This window comes from Anarrhichthys ocellatus, unplaced genomic scaffold (assembly GCF_004355925.1).
Source record: "Anarrhichthys ocellatus isolate YVR2014 unplaced genomic scaffold, GSC_Weel_1.0 scaffold2, whole genome shotgun sequence".
NCBI lineage: Eukaryota > Metazoa > Chordata > Actinopteri > Perciformes > Anarhichadidae > Anarrhichthys > Anarrhichthys ocellatus.
This window is the reverse complement of record NW_022280032.1, coordinates 15,404,850-15,421,216: the sequence shown is the minus strand read 5'-3', so window position 1 is coordinate 15,421,216 and position 16,367 is coordinate 15,404,850. Positions and strand designations below refer to the sequence as shown.

Here is a 16,367-nt window from a genome sequence, read left to right as displayed (position 1 = left end):
GGGGGGGGGGCTTGTGTAACAGATGATCTGAGAGCAGCCTAACTGCTGGGGAGTATGCGTGTCTCCCACAATCAGACAAATGGTTATCTCGCAGCTAGATGACAGATCGAAGCAGGAGAAAGACAAAATTCATCTGTAGTCAAACCGCGTCGGGTAGAAACTTTTGTTTGGAGCAAGAGAAGTATGGTCACAATGGAGACAACAGTAAACAACATTAGGTTTACGCAACAAGGGAGACTGTCCTTAATGCACACACACACACACACACACACACACACACACACACACACACACACGAGACAGAAAGAAACTGAGTGAGAGAGAAAGAGGCAAAACCAAAGACAAACATACAGGGCCTGTGGCCAAAAGCCGCCCTGTCAGCGTTGATATTTATTTTGGGCTGTCTTCTTTCAGTTTTGCTGTGTGAATTATTCATGGAGCAGGAATGTGTAGGAATTACAGTACAGCTGTTGATGAAACAAAGCTTCAGGGCTGCATGGCTGGGGAACCATAGGCATAATGTAGCTGGAGAATAGACCTGATTATGGATACAGCGTTGCATGTGGATAGAGGATAACGAACAAAAAGATGCTTCTATTCTCTGATCTTCTCTTGCTCAAGAATTTCAGCTTGAGGGCGTTTCTGCAACATTTCTCCAGTAAGACCTTCTAAGTGATACAATTTGGAATTTAACTTCCTGAACCCCGAGTTTCTGGTTGAGGCTCTGTTGGAGCTTCAAGCTCGCCCCATCTTCCCATTCCATTACAGTAAGGTCAACCTCAAGTCAACAGCCGGAGCGCAAAGTTGGGAATGTCCTGTCACCAGGCACACGTGCTCTCTGCCTTTGAACTATTACAGCTGTTAGAAAGGCTGGACCTACGGCTTAGCTATGAAGGCCAGGCAACACTTTATGGTTACATTTTGTCATGTCATTTTTCTTTGGGGAATTTTAAACTGCATGTCAGTCTTATCGCCGTCAGTTAGTAAAGAACGAGCTGACACTCACCACCAACAGGGCAAAGAGAATGACCCCACAGCTCCAGACGTCTGCTTTCCTCCCGTCATACTTCTCTCCCTAAGGACAAGAGAGTGTTTGTTAGCGGGTTAGGGCAAAGTGCTAGAGTTGGTTAAAATAAGATGATGCACTATGAAAAGAAGCGAACAACATGATTTAGTGAAAAATGACTCACCCTGATGACCTCTGGACAGGCGTAGTGTGGAGATCTGTTGGGAAAAGAAACAAAAAAAATGCAAACAGGGATTAAATTGAGGAATTAACATAAAGGAAAGAAAACTCTCGGTTACTTTTCCATTTGTACTGCTGTCCTGCAAAGTACGTCAGGGTTATACAATCACAACAAACATCAAACAGTCATACACCACTGTATAAAAAAAATGAAAAGATCAATTTAGGCAGACAATAAATGTCTCAAGTGAGCATAGATCAAGATGTGCTTTAGGAGTTTAGACATCCTGAGGGTGTTTGGATGTCCTCCCGCTTGCTCACTCAAGGGCATCCTCTCACAGCAGACAGTGAACAGACCCACTAATCTTTACTGCACCTGGACGGGCTGACAGTAAACCCAATGCCTAGATTGATACATCAATATCTTATGAAGATCTATGGAGCTACCTCGCAATGGCTGCTCCTAAAGCCACTGGTTATGAAACGCTATGGAGTGACTTGTCATTCTATACATACACAGTGGTGCTGTTGTAGTTCTTTGACATTGCCAGATTGACAAATCCAGCCCCTTGAAATAAAAGGAAATGGGTAATAATAAGTGCTTTCCATCAATATAAAATCAAAATACCCTTCAGCTCCAGGATGTTTTTTTGTTTCTCTGATTTTGGGGAAGGCTCTGCTCTTTCTCGACATGCCCACATGTGACGGCAAACAGAGAGCAAATCAAGCACCTGTCTCCCCAAACCCCTCAGCCTGATGATACGTCTTCCGCCTCCTTCTCCCGCTCAGTCTAATCTAACACCAGGATATCTGGCTCTAATGAGAGACTATCTGAAGTCTGTAAACATGGCGCCCATTAGGTCTGTTGTCGTCCTGTGTACTCATGAATACCAGCCCTGACGGCGCGGCTTCCTCTGGCTGTCACAATACTGGCCGATAACAAACACTGCCGCCATGTCAACGGGAAGCTCAAACATGATGAGCCTATGCAAATACGGCCCTCCTGATTGCAGGTGTCATAGTGCATTATGCAGATGAGCGAGGAATGAAAATACTGCACTGCACATCAGCCACAGCTGGAACAAGCATGAGCGTCAGCTAATTAGCTGCAGTAGCTTTAGGTGGCAAACACTAGGGTGAAGGTACAGACTGGAAACAAGCATCCGAGCTGAATCCTAATTTGTCGATATTAGAACACTAATTCAGTCAGCCATATCATCTACAGTATATGCTTCGAAATGTACTCATCTCTCTTCTACTCTGACCCATAATTCTATGGCTTACTTTCCACATGTGTCCACATTAGTCGGCTTTTAAACTTTTCCATACTGAAACACTCCATACGTATCAATCTCTTCACTGTGGGACTCTTTTAAACTACCAAAGTCATGTGGCGAGGATCCATGAGTATTCATGACCCCTCTTTCCTGTTGTGCTCTACCTCCATTTAATGGCCTAATTTAATTAGAGTCGTAAATAAAGTTCATTTAATTGTATCGTATCGTATCACATTAAAATTCTGGCCACAATAAAAGCCCATATGTCAGGAAATTTATATCATGATAAAAATCCATTGCTGCTCACACCAGGAGTTCAGATTAGAGACTAGATTGCAGAGGATAAATAGAGAGCTTTAAGAGCCACCTCCCTCTGACCAGAGTGAAAAATGCAGTCTTTTGAAGAACAGCTTATGGTCTTATGGTGAATTTAAGTTCACCATAAGATGTTCCTTACAGTACACACACACACACAACATGGCCTACTGTTTGTAAGGAGAGTATCATGAGCTCTAGAGGTATGAGCATGGAGCAGCGTCGAGCAGTGTGAGCAATCAGCTGTATCGGCCGGCAATATTGCGGAGACACTGAGACATGCAGCTCATCTTTATGAAAATTCATCTTTTTAAACCAAATTTGTGCAGCTCCTCGCGGCTTACAAGATAATTTCCACTCATCAATCAAAAGCAACAGAACTAAACAAACAGCAAGCACTGATGAACTCGCAGCTGGGCTTACGCAGAGAGCGAGAGAGCGAGAGAGAGAGAGAGAACGTGTGTTCCTGGATCCATATTTGTAATGTTCTTGTCAATGCCTCTGCTCGTCTATGCATGTGAATATGCCTGCATGTATTCGTGCACGTGCTCGGAGGCTCCCCCTACTCTACCTGGAGCGAGTCAGTCTCATCTTCACTCAGCTCCATTACCCCGTGGCAAATGGAATACATTTGTGTCAGACTACTGCATGGTGAGAGGGGGCCAGATAAATGCGTTTAATTAAAAACTGTCATATCTACACTTAGAGATGGGACAGTGAGAAGAGCATGAATAATCAATAACCACACATGCAGTGTATGGCACATTCTCATGTATCAGGCAAGACACACACACACACACACACACACACACACACACACACACACACACACGGTGATGGAGCTGAGAGTGGAACGAAAAATGAACTTCTTTGCTTAGCTGTGTGTGGCCTGCATCTGTGCATCTGTAGGACAGCTCTGTGTTCTCACCAGCAACAAGTATCTTCAGCACTTTGCAAATGTATGCGGGGGACTAAGCAGATGCAATGCACCTGGATCAGGTAGAAGCATAGCTCCGAGTAGAAGCTGAATGCAATAAAATACAGATACAGTTGATCTACACTAGGATACTGCAAAAGGCTGAGTAAGAACTGTCGCATCCTGCCGCCTTTCCAGGAAAAGGAAACACTTCAGTGGGGTCATCGTGGCTGCAGAATGACTCAATCTTGCACATTTTACTTGCAGATAGCAATGCACAGTGCTCTCAGTTGTCCTGATGTCGACCGATGAGTCATGAGAGCTTAGGCACTGCGCTACTGCCGGAAAAAAATTATGCAACAGTTTCAACTGCTTGTGTGCGTGTGCATGCACATGCTTAAATGTCCGTGCGTGTGCATTATAGAAAGGGAGTCAGAGACAGACAGAGAGACAACCATACAAGCAGAGGACAAAGGGTCCTAGAGGTCAGGGATGAACTAAGCCTTGCCAGAGCTGTGTGTGTTTGCGGGATTGCGTGTATGCCAGTGTGTGTAATTTCAGTTGCGGTTGATTTGGAGGTATAATCCAGATGGGGACAGATGTCACAGGGCCTCTCTATCTCCCAGCCCTGCATGCAGTGTCATGTGTAACCACAGAGCAAAGATTCTCCTAGAGACATCCAGATCACAAAAAAGACAACATGGTTTACATCTATTGGGTTATTAATAACACCACAGCTTCTCCGGATTGATTTAGATGTCCGTCACAGATTTTTTTAAATCCACAGATGACGCACATCGAGATGTTTTCTTGTGCGGCTTCTAGTGAAGCATAATCTCCAGGGTTCAATATAAATCACAAACTCTGCTACATTCTCTATGTGTCATAAACCCAGTTAAGAATTGGCTGGGCTTATGTGTTGACATCTCATCTCCAGGTAGAATTCCAGGTAAGTGAGAGTGAAATAAAACTCGTTTTGTGCAGCAGTGAAATCTTCCTGTTAATCCATGCTGTCACTGAGTTTATGAACCAAATAACCACAAGTAAACCATCATCAACTGAGTTGTTTATTTTATTGACAGATGCGACTGTGCTCTGTTCCCTACGCTGCAGGGTTAAATAAAAACACGCAAAAACTCTGAAATGGATGACAATATTCGAAAGAGTTTGAAAGCGACTTCTCCTGCGAGCGAATTCATTGCAGTCTTGTGGGATTGATGGTTGTGGCGTGATCGTGACCGCCAGATCATAAAACCCAGCGTCAGATATAAGGAGACGGAGAGCAGTAAAGTGTGGTCATGGCCTCGGCCCTGCTCACAGCCAGATAGCACTCTCTGTGAGAGACACCAACAGCCTCTCCTCAAGAGATCAACACGGCATGATAGCAGAGGCTTTGAGAACACGGCACCTCGCAGAGGGCTTGATAGCTCCACTCACCATTCTCTATTGCTTCTCCACTCTCCTCTCCATCGCTCTCTGCTACATACCTGCAGCTCCATGTGCCCTCCAACTATGTCCTATTTTTTTACCTTCAGGACATTTTTAGAATCATCTAAATTTCAATTTGCAGAGGATGGGAGTCAGACACTGCATCTATATCACTTACCCGCAGCTGGTTTCCAGCAGACTGTCTCCAACCTGAAGAGAGGCCATGCCGAAGTCTGCTATCCTGATGTTGTTCTTTTCATCTAGCAACAGGTTCTCAGGCTTCAGATCCCTGTGGCTGAAAGAGAGGGAGACAGAAAACATGTTAAACATGTTAATGAAACATGAAAGAGTTCATCATAGGTTATATAAACTAGGGAAACAGAGGAGAAGACGTGTTACATAGTCTGTCAGACACCTGTGGATCCACATTGGTGCACACAACTGTGAACAACGCAGCATCTTAACCTGCTACTGAGCGCCCTCCTCCCCTCAGCAACACCTCTCTCTTTGATCGGTCCATGCTGAGGATAAGGGGCTCCCACCTCAGCGCCGGGCTGGTACGAGGTGTGACAGCCCCCTGCTGTGTCCTTTTCTCCTTCTGTTTACCTCCCTCTTTGCCCCTCTTCCCCGTCCTCTCATCTCCCAGACAGCCACCAGCAAACTGGCTGAGCAAAGGGGAGACGGCCGCAGAGGTGGTGTTCATAGCTGCCATTTATTACCGCCAACACAGCGAGGGAGTTAATATCCAGCGGACATAGTCTCCTTCCTTTAAAAGGCTTATTGAGAGGAAGATCTTTCTCATATCGCGTACGCCGTTGCTGTGTCGGAGGTTAAAATCTGAATTTTGATGAGTGACTGTTCAAAAGCAGAGACTTGTTAGTGTTTTATCGTGAATTTAACATCTCTTCAGGGGTCGAGGGTTGTATCACATCACACTGTGCATTTCTTGTGATATCTACCAAGGCTGAGGGAAGCACCGTAGACAATGTTCATACACTGATATCTATCCTTTTTATTAATACATCCTTAAATATGTGTATACTTGCTTACCTCCCTCTGCATTTTGTAATCAGGGGGAGAGTTATAGAGCCACGGGGCTGTTAGCATGTCATGAACTAGACTTTCATCTTCTCTTTAGACTAATGATAGAAAGGGGAGAGGAATAATAGCTGGATTCATCTGCCTTTGAAGAGCGCCTCATCACAATGGACGTTTAACCTTAGATGACATCAGCTGCTGTACAACTCCTTTCCTGTCCTGAGGGATAAGCCATCAGCTGGTTTGTTATCACACTGGCAGTGTCTGTGATCCCTGCTATAATTGAAATAAAACACAGATAGCATCTAAAACACTTCTCCCCAGGCTAAAACCTCTATCAATTCACAGAACCATCATTTGGAAGTGACGTCAGCAGCCGGCAAGTTAGTCTTTTAGCTAATTCTGTGAAAGCACATGAGGAAGGAACAAACCTTTACAGTCGTCAACATGCCTGATTAAGTAATGCTTTAAGAATATTTTTCCTCCCAGCAGATAAATGTTTTAGACAGAAGGTCAAATTGTAACTTTGACTTAGACAAAAGGGCCAGAAGGAAGTTAAATCATTTGGTGTGACATCAGTGACAAAAGCAACAGCAATGAAAGCCCTGATTGTGGCTAGTGTATAGGACAGTGTTTGCTATCAGATAACCTGCTGATCCTAACGGAATCAGAGAACCACAGTCACATAGTCATGAATATAAGTATTCTTAAACTGTCAGCATCAGATGCAAAAATGCAGGCTAAATCATTCCCCAAAAAGAGCCATAAACATGGCATTAACATTGTGTAATCACGGGCCTATCACATGTTAAACACAAAGAGCCAAACCACAAGAGACTGATCCACAAAAGAAAGAAGGCAACAGCGTAGTTATCCGCCGACAGCATCAAGGGGACAAATTGCATCTGGATGCTTTATTGGTTGTCGGGACCCTGGTTTCCATCATAGGACATTAAACTGCCTCTCTGACACATTAGGCCGCACTTTGCAACTGTAATCTCGCTCACACAGCAGGCCTTGCAGCCGGGGTATCTCTGTGTTGCACTCATATGTCATACAGGAGGAGACGCCGTTAAATGAACTCGACAGCTGCAATGAGCTTGAATGCAACTCTAGTTCTTCTTTCCAGAAATGTGGAAGCTGAGCACCACAAGCAAGTCTGGGAGGAATGCCTTTTTTGTTTACTCTAAATGTCATGAATGTATTATTATATTTGCACAGGTGATTTGTGCAGGAAATTAAACAACATAAATGTGTGAGCTACGCTCGGCCAATATAGTACATATAGAGATATAGTAGAGAAATAGAAAAACACCTAAGGAAGGGCACTATTTACGGCTGACTATTGTCATTCATCAAGTTAGCATACATTTTTTCTATTACATAGTTGTACCTGGATATATAGTGCATGCCTCACTGTTCATCGTGCACGACGCTCTTACGATGCCGTTCAGTGTAATTTACAGGGCACACGTGCGTGTCTACATGCTGCCTGAACAAGGTTTGCACCCCAGTGGGGCTGTTAAGACATGATTCTTGCAATTTAACACCAAGCTCTTAATTGCCTGTGATCATTTGCACGGACCATGCTGATATGTTCTGTTTTACAGAAGCTTGTAATGGGTCTGTCCTCTTGGGGCTCACATCCTTATAATATCCCAGACATATTTATGGTGATGAGCAGTTTTGTAACTAAATCCTCAAGCCCAAGAAAAATATACTTTCCCCATAGTGAAACATTTGACATTCACCATGTTTAATATTGCCTCTCGTTAAGCCACAACAAGATACGTAGCACTAATTAGCTAAATGGAAACACTTGAAACTAACACTAATGGCTCAAATGCATCTTTGACGTATTATCATGCCTGGGAAATAGCACACCTGTTTCTGCCTTTTCATGAAGTACTAGAGCTATCCTGGTACCATTATTGTCAGTTGAAGTGGGTTTTTTAACAGTCGTGAGCTGAAATGCATCCATTTAGCCTCCAGCACACCTCTGTGTCCTCCTCTCTCTATCTTCCCTTTTTTCTCTCAAACTTTCTAAGGCTTCTGTTGACCCAATTAGAGAGAGACCGAGTCATTTACTGAAAACACTTTAAGCCATTATTCCATTGCATTAGCGAAAGAGGACAACATTCGGACTGCAGCCTTAATCGTTCATTAGCCAATGGGGTTAATTGTGTATTAAAATCAAAAAAGGATGAGAAAGATAAAGCTTACAGCAGGAGATTGGTGAATGAGTTTTTCTGCAATATTATTCTGTAGTTTATGTATTTTTTTTATGTATAAAGGTACAGATAAAAAGCAAGGCCAGGTGGGTTTAAATTGGTGCAACTGGTCACAGACAGTTACACATAAATTAAAGGTCTCTATTATCTTTGAGAAAGCAAAATTTTGAACTTATTTTACTTTGATAATAACAAGCACCTGTCCTTCACTGCTCTGCCCCGCACAGTACTTGAACGTACCATTCAGCGAAACATTGTTAAAAAGCAACAAATGTAACATATACAGTGTAGTTGATGCTAATTTCCAGCCCCCTGACCACTATAACATAAAACAAAGTATCACACAAAGCAACATTTAAAAGCCATTAGTGGTCACTAAAAAAGTGTCAACTGCCTTCGTACATTGCCCATGCTCTGAATATTGTCTGATTGTGTTATGTCAACTGATAACAACACACTAAATCAATTTTTTTTACTTTAAATGTGAATTGTAATTAGTCAATGAAAGAACAATTTCAGATGCACAGTTTGTTCCTTAAGTGCCAAAGTTGAAGCCGTTTCCTCCCATCATATCACCTTTGGTCACATCCTCATCAAGGCCTTCGAAGTTCACTTGGATAGCTAGTACAGTACGTAATGCCTCTTCTCTTTATACTCGTGCCCTACACATTTCAGTAGTCTCCTCTAATATCATTTGCATTTAAACTGGATTAGAATTGAAAGGAAGGCACACAGGATTTGCCACTCCAGTAACTGGTAACAAGAGCATTCCATCTTGTGCCATCTGGGACACTTCTATCTATTCCTCTGGGGTTTTAAGCAACACTGGGGAAGCAATGCATTGTTGCCTTTAATGCAGTGATCAAAAAGTGGGGATTACAATGATGTCTAGTTTTGTGATAAATAAACTATTTGCTTTGTTGTGCCAAATCTTTGTGTGCAACCCAGCCTTTGCTCTTTATCCAGAGGAGTTTGACTGAGGAAGATAGGATGAGCAGTGGACCTTCAAGGCATAAACAGACAAGCTGTCAGAAAAGCATTGGAGTGAAGGAGTGGCATAGATATTAAAAACCCCCTAGCAACATCAGGCATCCAATATAGACAGCCATGGCATGGCATGGTGGTGCAGAAGTCCTCTTAAAATAGTCCATTGTGCCTGTCAAACATTAGATAAGTGAATACTATTTATCATTACCTGAGGTAAAACTGGTTCTTTTCGTCACCTTATTCTCCACATAATCGACATTCTTGCTACACTTCCCCTTACAATCACTAGCCCATTCCCCTGAAATCAAACATCATGAACCAAACCTACTACTTTTGGTCTCCCTCATCTGGCTCCATGTTACCCATGCCCTTTCCATTTCTCTATTCCATCTCCTCTCATCATCAAATTCCCTCCTCTCACCCGGTTACACCTCAACGCCTTCTCAAGGCTTTAACTGCCTCTGCGGGAGAGGGAAAATATCAGAACATTGTAAAAGACAATTCTGTGTTGTTAGCGGCCATCAGCCATAATGATGATAGGCTACAAGGACAGGCTTTCTGCATGAAGGCAGACTGACAGTCAGACTGTCATCTGAGGAAACTCTCCTAAAACTGTCAACACAAACAGCCACAAGGGCATGGGCCGCTATTGATAGAGGAATGGACGCACAGAAGATGACACAGAGGCTAACATGAACTTCATGCTGTAGAAAGAGGAAAAGATGAGGAACAAAGAAGCTGCGTTGTGTGTGTGTTTCCATCCGCCTTTATGCTAATACTAGGAGTTGGGGCGCATCGAGGTAAACAGCTGGTGGCAAGTTTCCATTACACCATTGCAGAAGAAGAGCGCACAACAAGATGCCATGTTTAAAAGAGCGTCAGTCAAACCTCAAACGATGGAGAACAACGTAGAAAACGTGATGGAAATATTGCATCTACGTTTGTTTCATGTGTTAATGTGAGGAAGGTTATAGCTTCCTCCTCGATCCACACACACCTGTCGCTGTTTCCTTGTCTCATCCGTGGAGTGGAAGTTTGAGTGATAAATAAGTCAAGTGCTTCACGAACGGCATCATTTATTGGCTAAGTCTGCACTTTGAGCATGTTTTAATTGATTTACTAAGTTTTCCAACACATCCAAGTGTAAAAAAACTTTCAGGCAACATTTAAACTTTCAGTCTGAGGTTTCCACTGTTTTATTAATTTACCAACTGAAAATAAAGATAAAAACAGATGTAAGACAACACACCGAGTGAGAGAGAGTGAGAGGGTGGCACACAGTTCGAGGCAGGTCTGGATTGCGCTTCACTGTCTCTACTGATGTACCAAAATACTTTTTGTTGTATTACCAAAATTGAATTTACATGCTATTTGTGGATTAATATGAAGAAGAATACCTTGATTTGTCAGTTGTCAATTACATATGCCATGGTGGAAAAAAAGCTTTGTGGAGCTCTGAGCAAGTGAGGCTGTGGACAGATCTCCAGGCCCTTGAAAGAGAAAAATAAAGCAGCTAATGGCAGAGGGAGAGTGTGGGAGACACAGAGTGAGAGAGTAAATGGGGATGATGTGCATGATTATGCCCCAGTGTGGGTTTAATGTGACTTCTGAACCAGGTGTTTGTTTGTGCACATGAAGGTGGTGGAAATAATCAGTCTGAGGGATAAAAGGGACGTGTGACTGTGAGAGCATGTATGATGAAGCTTTGGGCTTTAGGGACAGGGCTCTCTTTCCAAGGTGCACTAGCAATCTCTGCCTTACTTGTGGCGGGATGCTCGGAGTCACTTTATGTGACAGATAGTCTTCATCCGTTACCCACACAAGCATCGGGTTGTTAACTGGGTCACAAGGGGAAAGACTAAAGTCATTGCTAAACAAACAGAACAGGGGCGAGGAATAAAACTGAGTGAGTTGTGGTCAGGGTGAAATCGTGCTTCTTATTGTGTGGATGGTTGGTAAGTATGTTTGCTCATGCCAATAAGAAAATCTCTGCTTGTACACCATATGACAAAATGGTGTAGTGGGAGTGGCTGGACTAAATGACCAGCAGGGACAGGGGTGTGTTTGGTGTCAACCCGAGCTCGCTTGACCGCCTATTCTGAGTATAGTCTCCCTGCGGCTTCAGGAACACTGAAAAGAATCAATACAATATACCTTTATTGCTCGCATGAGAATAGAGACATTGTGCATTAGGTTTATCAGAGGAAATCAGAGCATACAGTGCTTTCTGTGGTAAATTCAAGTGAAGTAAAAAAGGTAGTAAAATGCGTAGATGACAACAAATGGCAATTCACTTCTAATCTGATAATATGGTTCAAACAATGGCTAAAAAGCCCACAATAGTTTTGTTGAGTGCACAAGGAAAACAAACTTTACACTTCTCAGTCATTCTGTGTCTCTGTTGGGTGTTCAGGCAGACTGCCACATCGACTTCTCTGGAAAGTGTCTACTGTGTAGCAGATGTGGAATTTGTTGAATGTCAAAACTGACAAGATGCAGCCGAAGCTGCTGTGGGGATTCCCTTCTCAGGTAAACAAGTATCTGCAAGTAAAGTATCTGCAATATTATCGTCTGTCTTCGGGGCATACACTTTGTTATGCTGGCCTTTGAAACCTTTAGTATGAGCAACGACTGAATCCAAAGCAGCTCTAGGAGAGCTGTTCTGTAGCTGAACCTGACCTTTGACATTCCTGCAGAGGGATTGAAAGATAAACGTTCACACGGATCAATAAAATATCATCATGTGGGTTGTGCTCTCTCAATCAGGCTCTCTCTGCATCTGAGTTGCACATCTCATATTGGAATTGACTTTACGAATAATATCCAAACTCAAGACATTTCTTAGTGAGGAGGAAAAGAGCTAAAAGTTTAGACACTGGATCTATATTAACATACAGTGAAGATTTTCTCTCACCGCCTCAGTATTCATTATAACTATCTCCTACTGACGATGCCTTTCCCATGTCTGTTTTTACCCTTAGCTATCTTTGTCTCATCTCCCTCGTCAGCTCTCTCCCCCCGTGTGCCTCACTTTTTCCCTTTCTCTTCCTCCACGTAAAAAAAGAAAAGAAAATCAGAGTGCGATCTGAATCAGGCAGCGGAAACACTGAGTCATAAACAGCCCTCTACGCTCTTTCATTCATATCTACGCTTACATCCATCTGGCTCAAGAGAGATATTTGGGGATAGGATGTGGGCGGAGGGCGGAAGCATGAAGCAATGAGAAGAAGTGAAAAATGGGAGGTGTGCAGAAAAGGAGGGGTAAGGAGCATGCGTTTACCCCCCTATGCACAGTGAATCACAGACAGAAAAAGAGCACTCCTAATGGCCTGTGTAGGTCCCCTGTGCAGACGAGAAGAAATGGAAAAAGTGATTGCAGAAATGCTTTTTATTGAGGGGATGCTGGGTCCTTCCCTTGGAAGGGAGGTGAGATGGGCTGCGTCTGTCTGTCCGTTGACTTGTAATTGAGGTTGGGAGGAGGGCGAGTGGGTGCAGAAGCACTCCAAAATAATCCTCCTCATGATAAATTGACAGTTTTTTTTTTTTTCAACGCGTGTTGGTGAAGGGATTTGAGGAGCTAGGACAGGCAGACAACAGCAAAGCAAATCAGGAAGGGAGAGTACATCTTCAAGTGAATGTTACTACAGAAGAGCTGCGATAATCTATGTATGTGCATGCACTTAATTTCAGTCCCAGATGCACTCTCATAATTGGCCTAATCTGTTCTTCTCGCAGTCAGTTATTTACACAGACTGATAAAAGACTTCTAACTTTCATTCCCTTAGGTTGGACCGTTTTGTTCTATTTCCAGTGGTGCAAAAGTTATCTTCTGTTTTTTTTTTTTTAATTCTCTCTGAGAATTCAAGATGGAATCTAACTACCTGTTTGATGGTTCACAGAATAAAATGATCTCAAGTGCATCGTCTCAACACAATCAGTGAAGTATAAAAAGTAATTCTGACACAAGGATGTATTATTAAATAGCAGCAGCCATAATGTAATTGCCCCTTCTATAAACTATACTGCGCAGCAATACAAAGCATATCCAATCACAAAAATTCAACCGTACCTAATCATTCCATGACAAATCAGTTTAATTCTTTCCTAATAATTGCCGTGCAACATTATGCAAATCTGTCTCCCAGGCAGTCGGTACTCTACACCAGGTTCTAGGGAATATTTAAACCTTTTTTTTTTACCAGCTTCCAATCATCATCAGTAGGAAGCCATTCAGGAAACTTTCAATTATACTAAACTATGCTGAGACGAGTAGACAAGCCTCTCTCTCTCTCTCCAGCGCTTTTGGCCACAATAGCTTTGGCACAAAGTTGACCGGCTAGCGACCGATCGTAGTGCCACGCCATAAAACCCTCTCTGACCATGGCCATTTTAAGGTGATATCGTAATGTTTGTAGTCTGAGGCCTCTGTTGTATATGAGCAACAAGAAACAACCTCGTAATGTTCTGCATAACGACCACATTTATTTTGTTTGTGATCTAAAAATTCTTCTAAATAATGCAATTAAAGAAGCATCTGGTCTCTTATCGCTGCCAGAAAATCCTGTGGAAAACTGAAGAAAAAAACAACGAGACCAATTGATACAATTTTAACCCCGTCTGAATTAGCCACTGTTTTGGTTTACATTACGGTTTGGAATTAAACCTTTTTTCCCAGTGACCATGTACCCAAAATGACCAACCATTGAGTAGCAGCATCATGGTCACCCATCCTAAATGCCTCTGTACATGGTGTCATCTTTTCTTGTGACTTATTAGTTGAATGCAGTTTTATTTTTGTTCCTATCTCGTCTTCCCTCGAGATTAACTTGTGACGAAGGTAAAACTGCATACACTTGAACTCATTCTGCTCGGTGGCACTTGTTTTGTGAAAAAATGCAGAGCAAGAACATACACTCTCTGGAGAGGAAGATAAATTTACTCTCACTCTCTGCTTTAGGATCACAAATGGATACAACACACACACACACACACACACACACACACACACAAATGAGTGCTCTAAATCAGTCCCCGCTGACATGTTTGACTTCTGAAGTATATATGATTGCTTCTAGTTGATGAGCTGGTAAACAGTTAAATTACCCCCTAAAGCCAAACACAATGCATCACATTAGTAACTACCTGGAGGCAAATTTCAACAAAAACAATGACTCAATACTGAGCAAAGCCCAGTAAAGAAAATGCACTGTGTGCTAACAAAAGAGTCACTTCTGCTCTGCTCTACAAATGAAACCTGAGCGATTCATGTGGAAACTGCATTTCAATCTGCCCCAAACCAAAGCATATACCGTACATCTGTCTGGATTTAACTGGATGTTAAAACAGAAACTTTAAGAAAGACAAAAGAATAAATACTTTCATAACGAGCCATATCAAGTTTTCTCAGTTCTATAATCTCCACATTGAATCATTGGCTTGAAAACTTAACAGCGCCTCAAAGCTATGAATAAACTGATTGAAATTTAGATTGTAGATTCACTTCAGGAAGAATCTGTGTCTTTCTATAATTCATTATTTGGGAACTCATTATTTGTTTAATGTTGTAAGACAACCAAATTGACTTTGTTACACCTCCTGGGTATGCTTATGTTTATTGGTTGTTTTGTCTTTTTAAATGTATATGATGGTTTTATGCAGAAAGTGAATGTGATTCTTAAGGTAGACCTGCCGATATTTATTTAAAACAGCATGGTGAACTTGCCTTAGTGTACGACTGTGTACCAGAACTTCTGTGTACTGTTGTCCACTTTACTGTGATTCGTGTAAACGAATGTATCTGATTTCTATACTTCATATACATTAACTTAGTCCAACAATTACCAAAATACATGTTACTAGCAGCTAGTCAATACGTCTGTTTGCATTTCACTTACCATATGGAATGACTGTGGCAAAAATCCAGGGCAGACATGATTTGTCTGAAGAACTTCCTGGCCTCTTTAGGTGTTAACCTGCCTTTCTTCACCAAGTAGTCAAACAGCTCACCACCAGACACATGTTCTAGCACAAGGTACCTGAGAAATAGAGGGAGAAAAAGGAAAAATTTGTCCAAGAAATACAGATAACAGAAGGAGAAGAGCAGCATACAAATTGCACACGGATAAAATAAAGATCTCACTTGCAGGGACAGGAACAACTGTTCTCCCCAGAGCCCTTTGAAAGGACCCCGAAGAAAGAGAGAAGCTCCTGACCTCAGAGGTCTGTAAGAACTGGAGCAATATGGGAAAAATAGTTCCCCGACAGCTGGTTTACACAGACGAAACTCCCAAGACCAATGATCTGATCTCCCCAAAGTCATATCCTGTTGACAGTTTATTTTTCATTGTGTCATCTGTAAGCTTTTCCCACAGTCAGCGAGTCAAGCATGCCAACAGTGCTTCACTTATATGTGAAGGGTTCTGATTTAATATAAACTCTGCCTTCCGATGGGAGGCATCAGAGGAATGATAAAGTTGCATTACGCTACAGGAAAATGAAAAAGTTGCGTGAAAAGCTCTTTGACATAAGGGCTTTAGGAGCTTATAAATTCGGCTAAGGTACAGGCGCTGTATGTAAGCTTCTCTGACAGTCTTTGTCTCAGCACTCGGTTAATCAAGCAAAAGAGACAAAGGAGAGGGAGAAAGAGATATGGGGGGGGGGGGGGGGGGTCCTTGCTATACATATACAGTGCTCGTGTCGTAAGTTCTTTCTTCTTTTACCTTCCACACACAGGTGGCCTTTGAGCTTGTGTGGCTGGCCTTGTGGAGAGAAAGTCTGCTCTGGGACTTCAAGGGGACAGGGAGAAGATTAATCTCTGCTGGCCCAGACCGTAGAGCTCCATCTGTGGGCTGAAAGCCAGCGCTGCCCTGCCCCAGGCTGGCCCGCCCGTATATCCTGAACTGAACCTCCCTTCATCTTCACTAGGACAAATTGAAACTCAATTCTCTCTCTCTCTCTCTCTCTCTCTCTCTCTCTCTCTCTCTCTCTCT

The 16,367-nt window shown here is 42.6% G+C and overlaps 1 protein-coding gene across 8 annotated transcripts in view; it reads right to left on the bottom strand.

The window, feature by feature from the left end:
• Window positions 1-16,367, bottom strand: part of brsk2a (BR serine/threonine kinase 2a) — a 149,826-nt gene that overhangs the window by 28,462 nt on the left and 104,997 nt on the right. For 7 of the 8 annotated variants that reach the window (XM_031862407.1, XM_031862424.1, XM_031862446.1 and 4 more), the window contains exons 4-7: window positions 15,273-15,413; window positions 5,301-5,417; window positions 1,191-1,224; window positions 1,007-1,075 (exon numbers count right to left, since the gene is read on the bottom strand). In XM_031862407.1, coding sequence (XP_031718267.1) covers window positions 1,007-1,075; window positions 1,191-1,224; window positions 5,301-5,417; window positions 15,273-15,413 — 361 coding nt within the window. Of the gene's footprint in view, window positions 1-1,006; window positions 1,076-1,190; window positions 1,225-5,300; window positions 5,418-15,272; window positions 15,414-15,517; window positions 15,989-16,367 lie in introns of those variants that run through there. The other variant, XM_031862451.1, reaches the window with a different exon arrangement.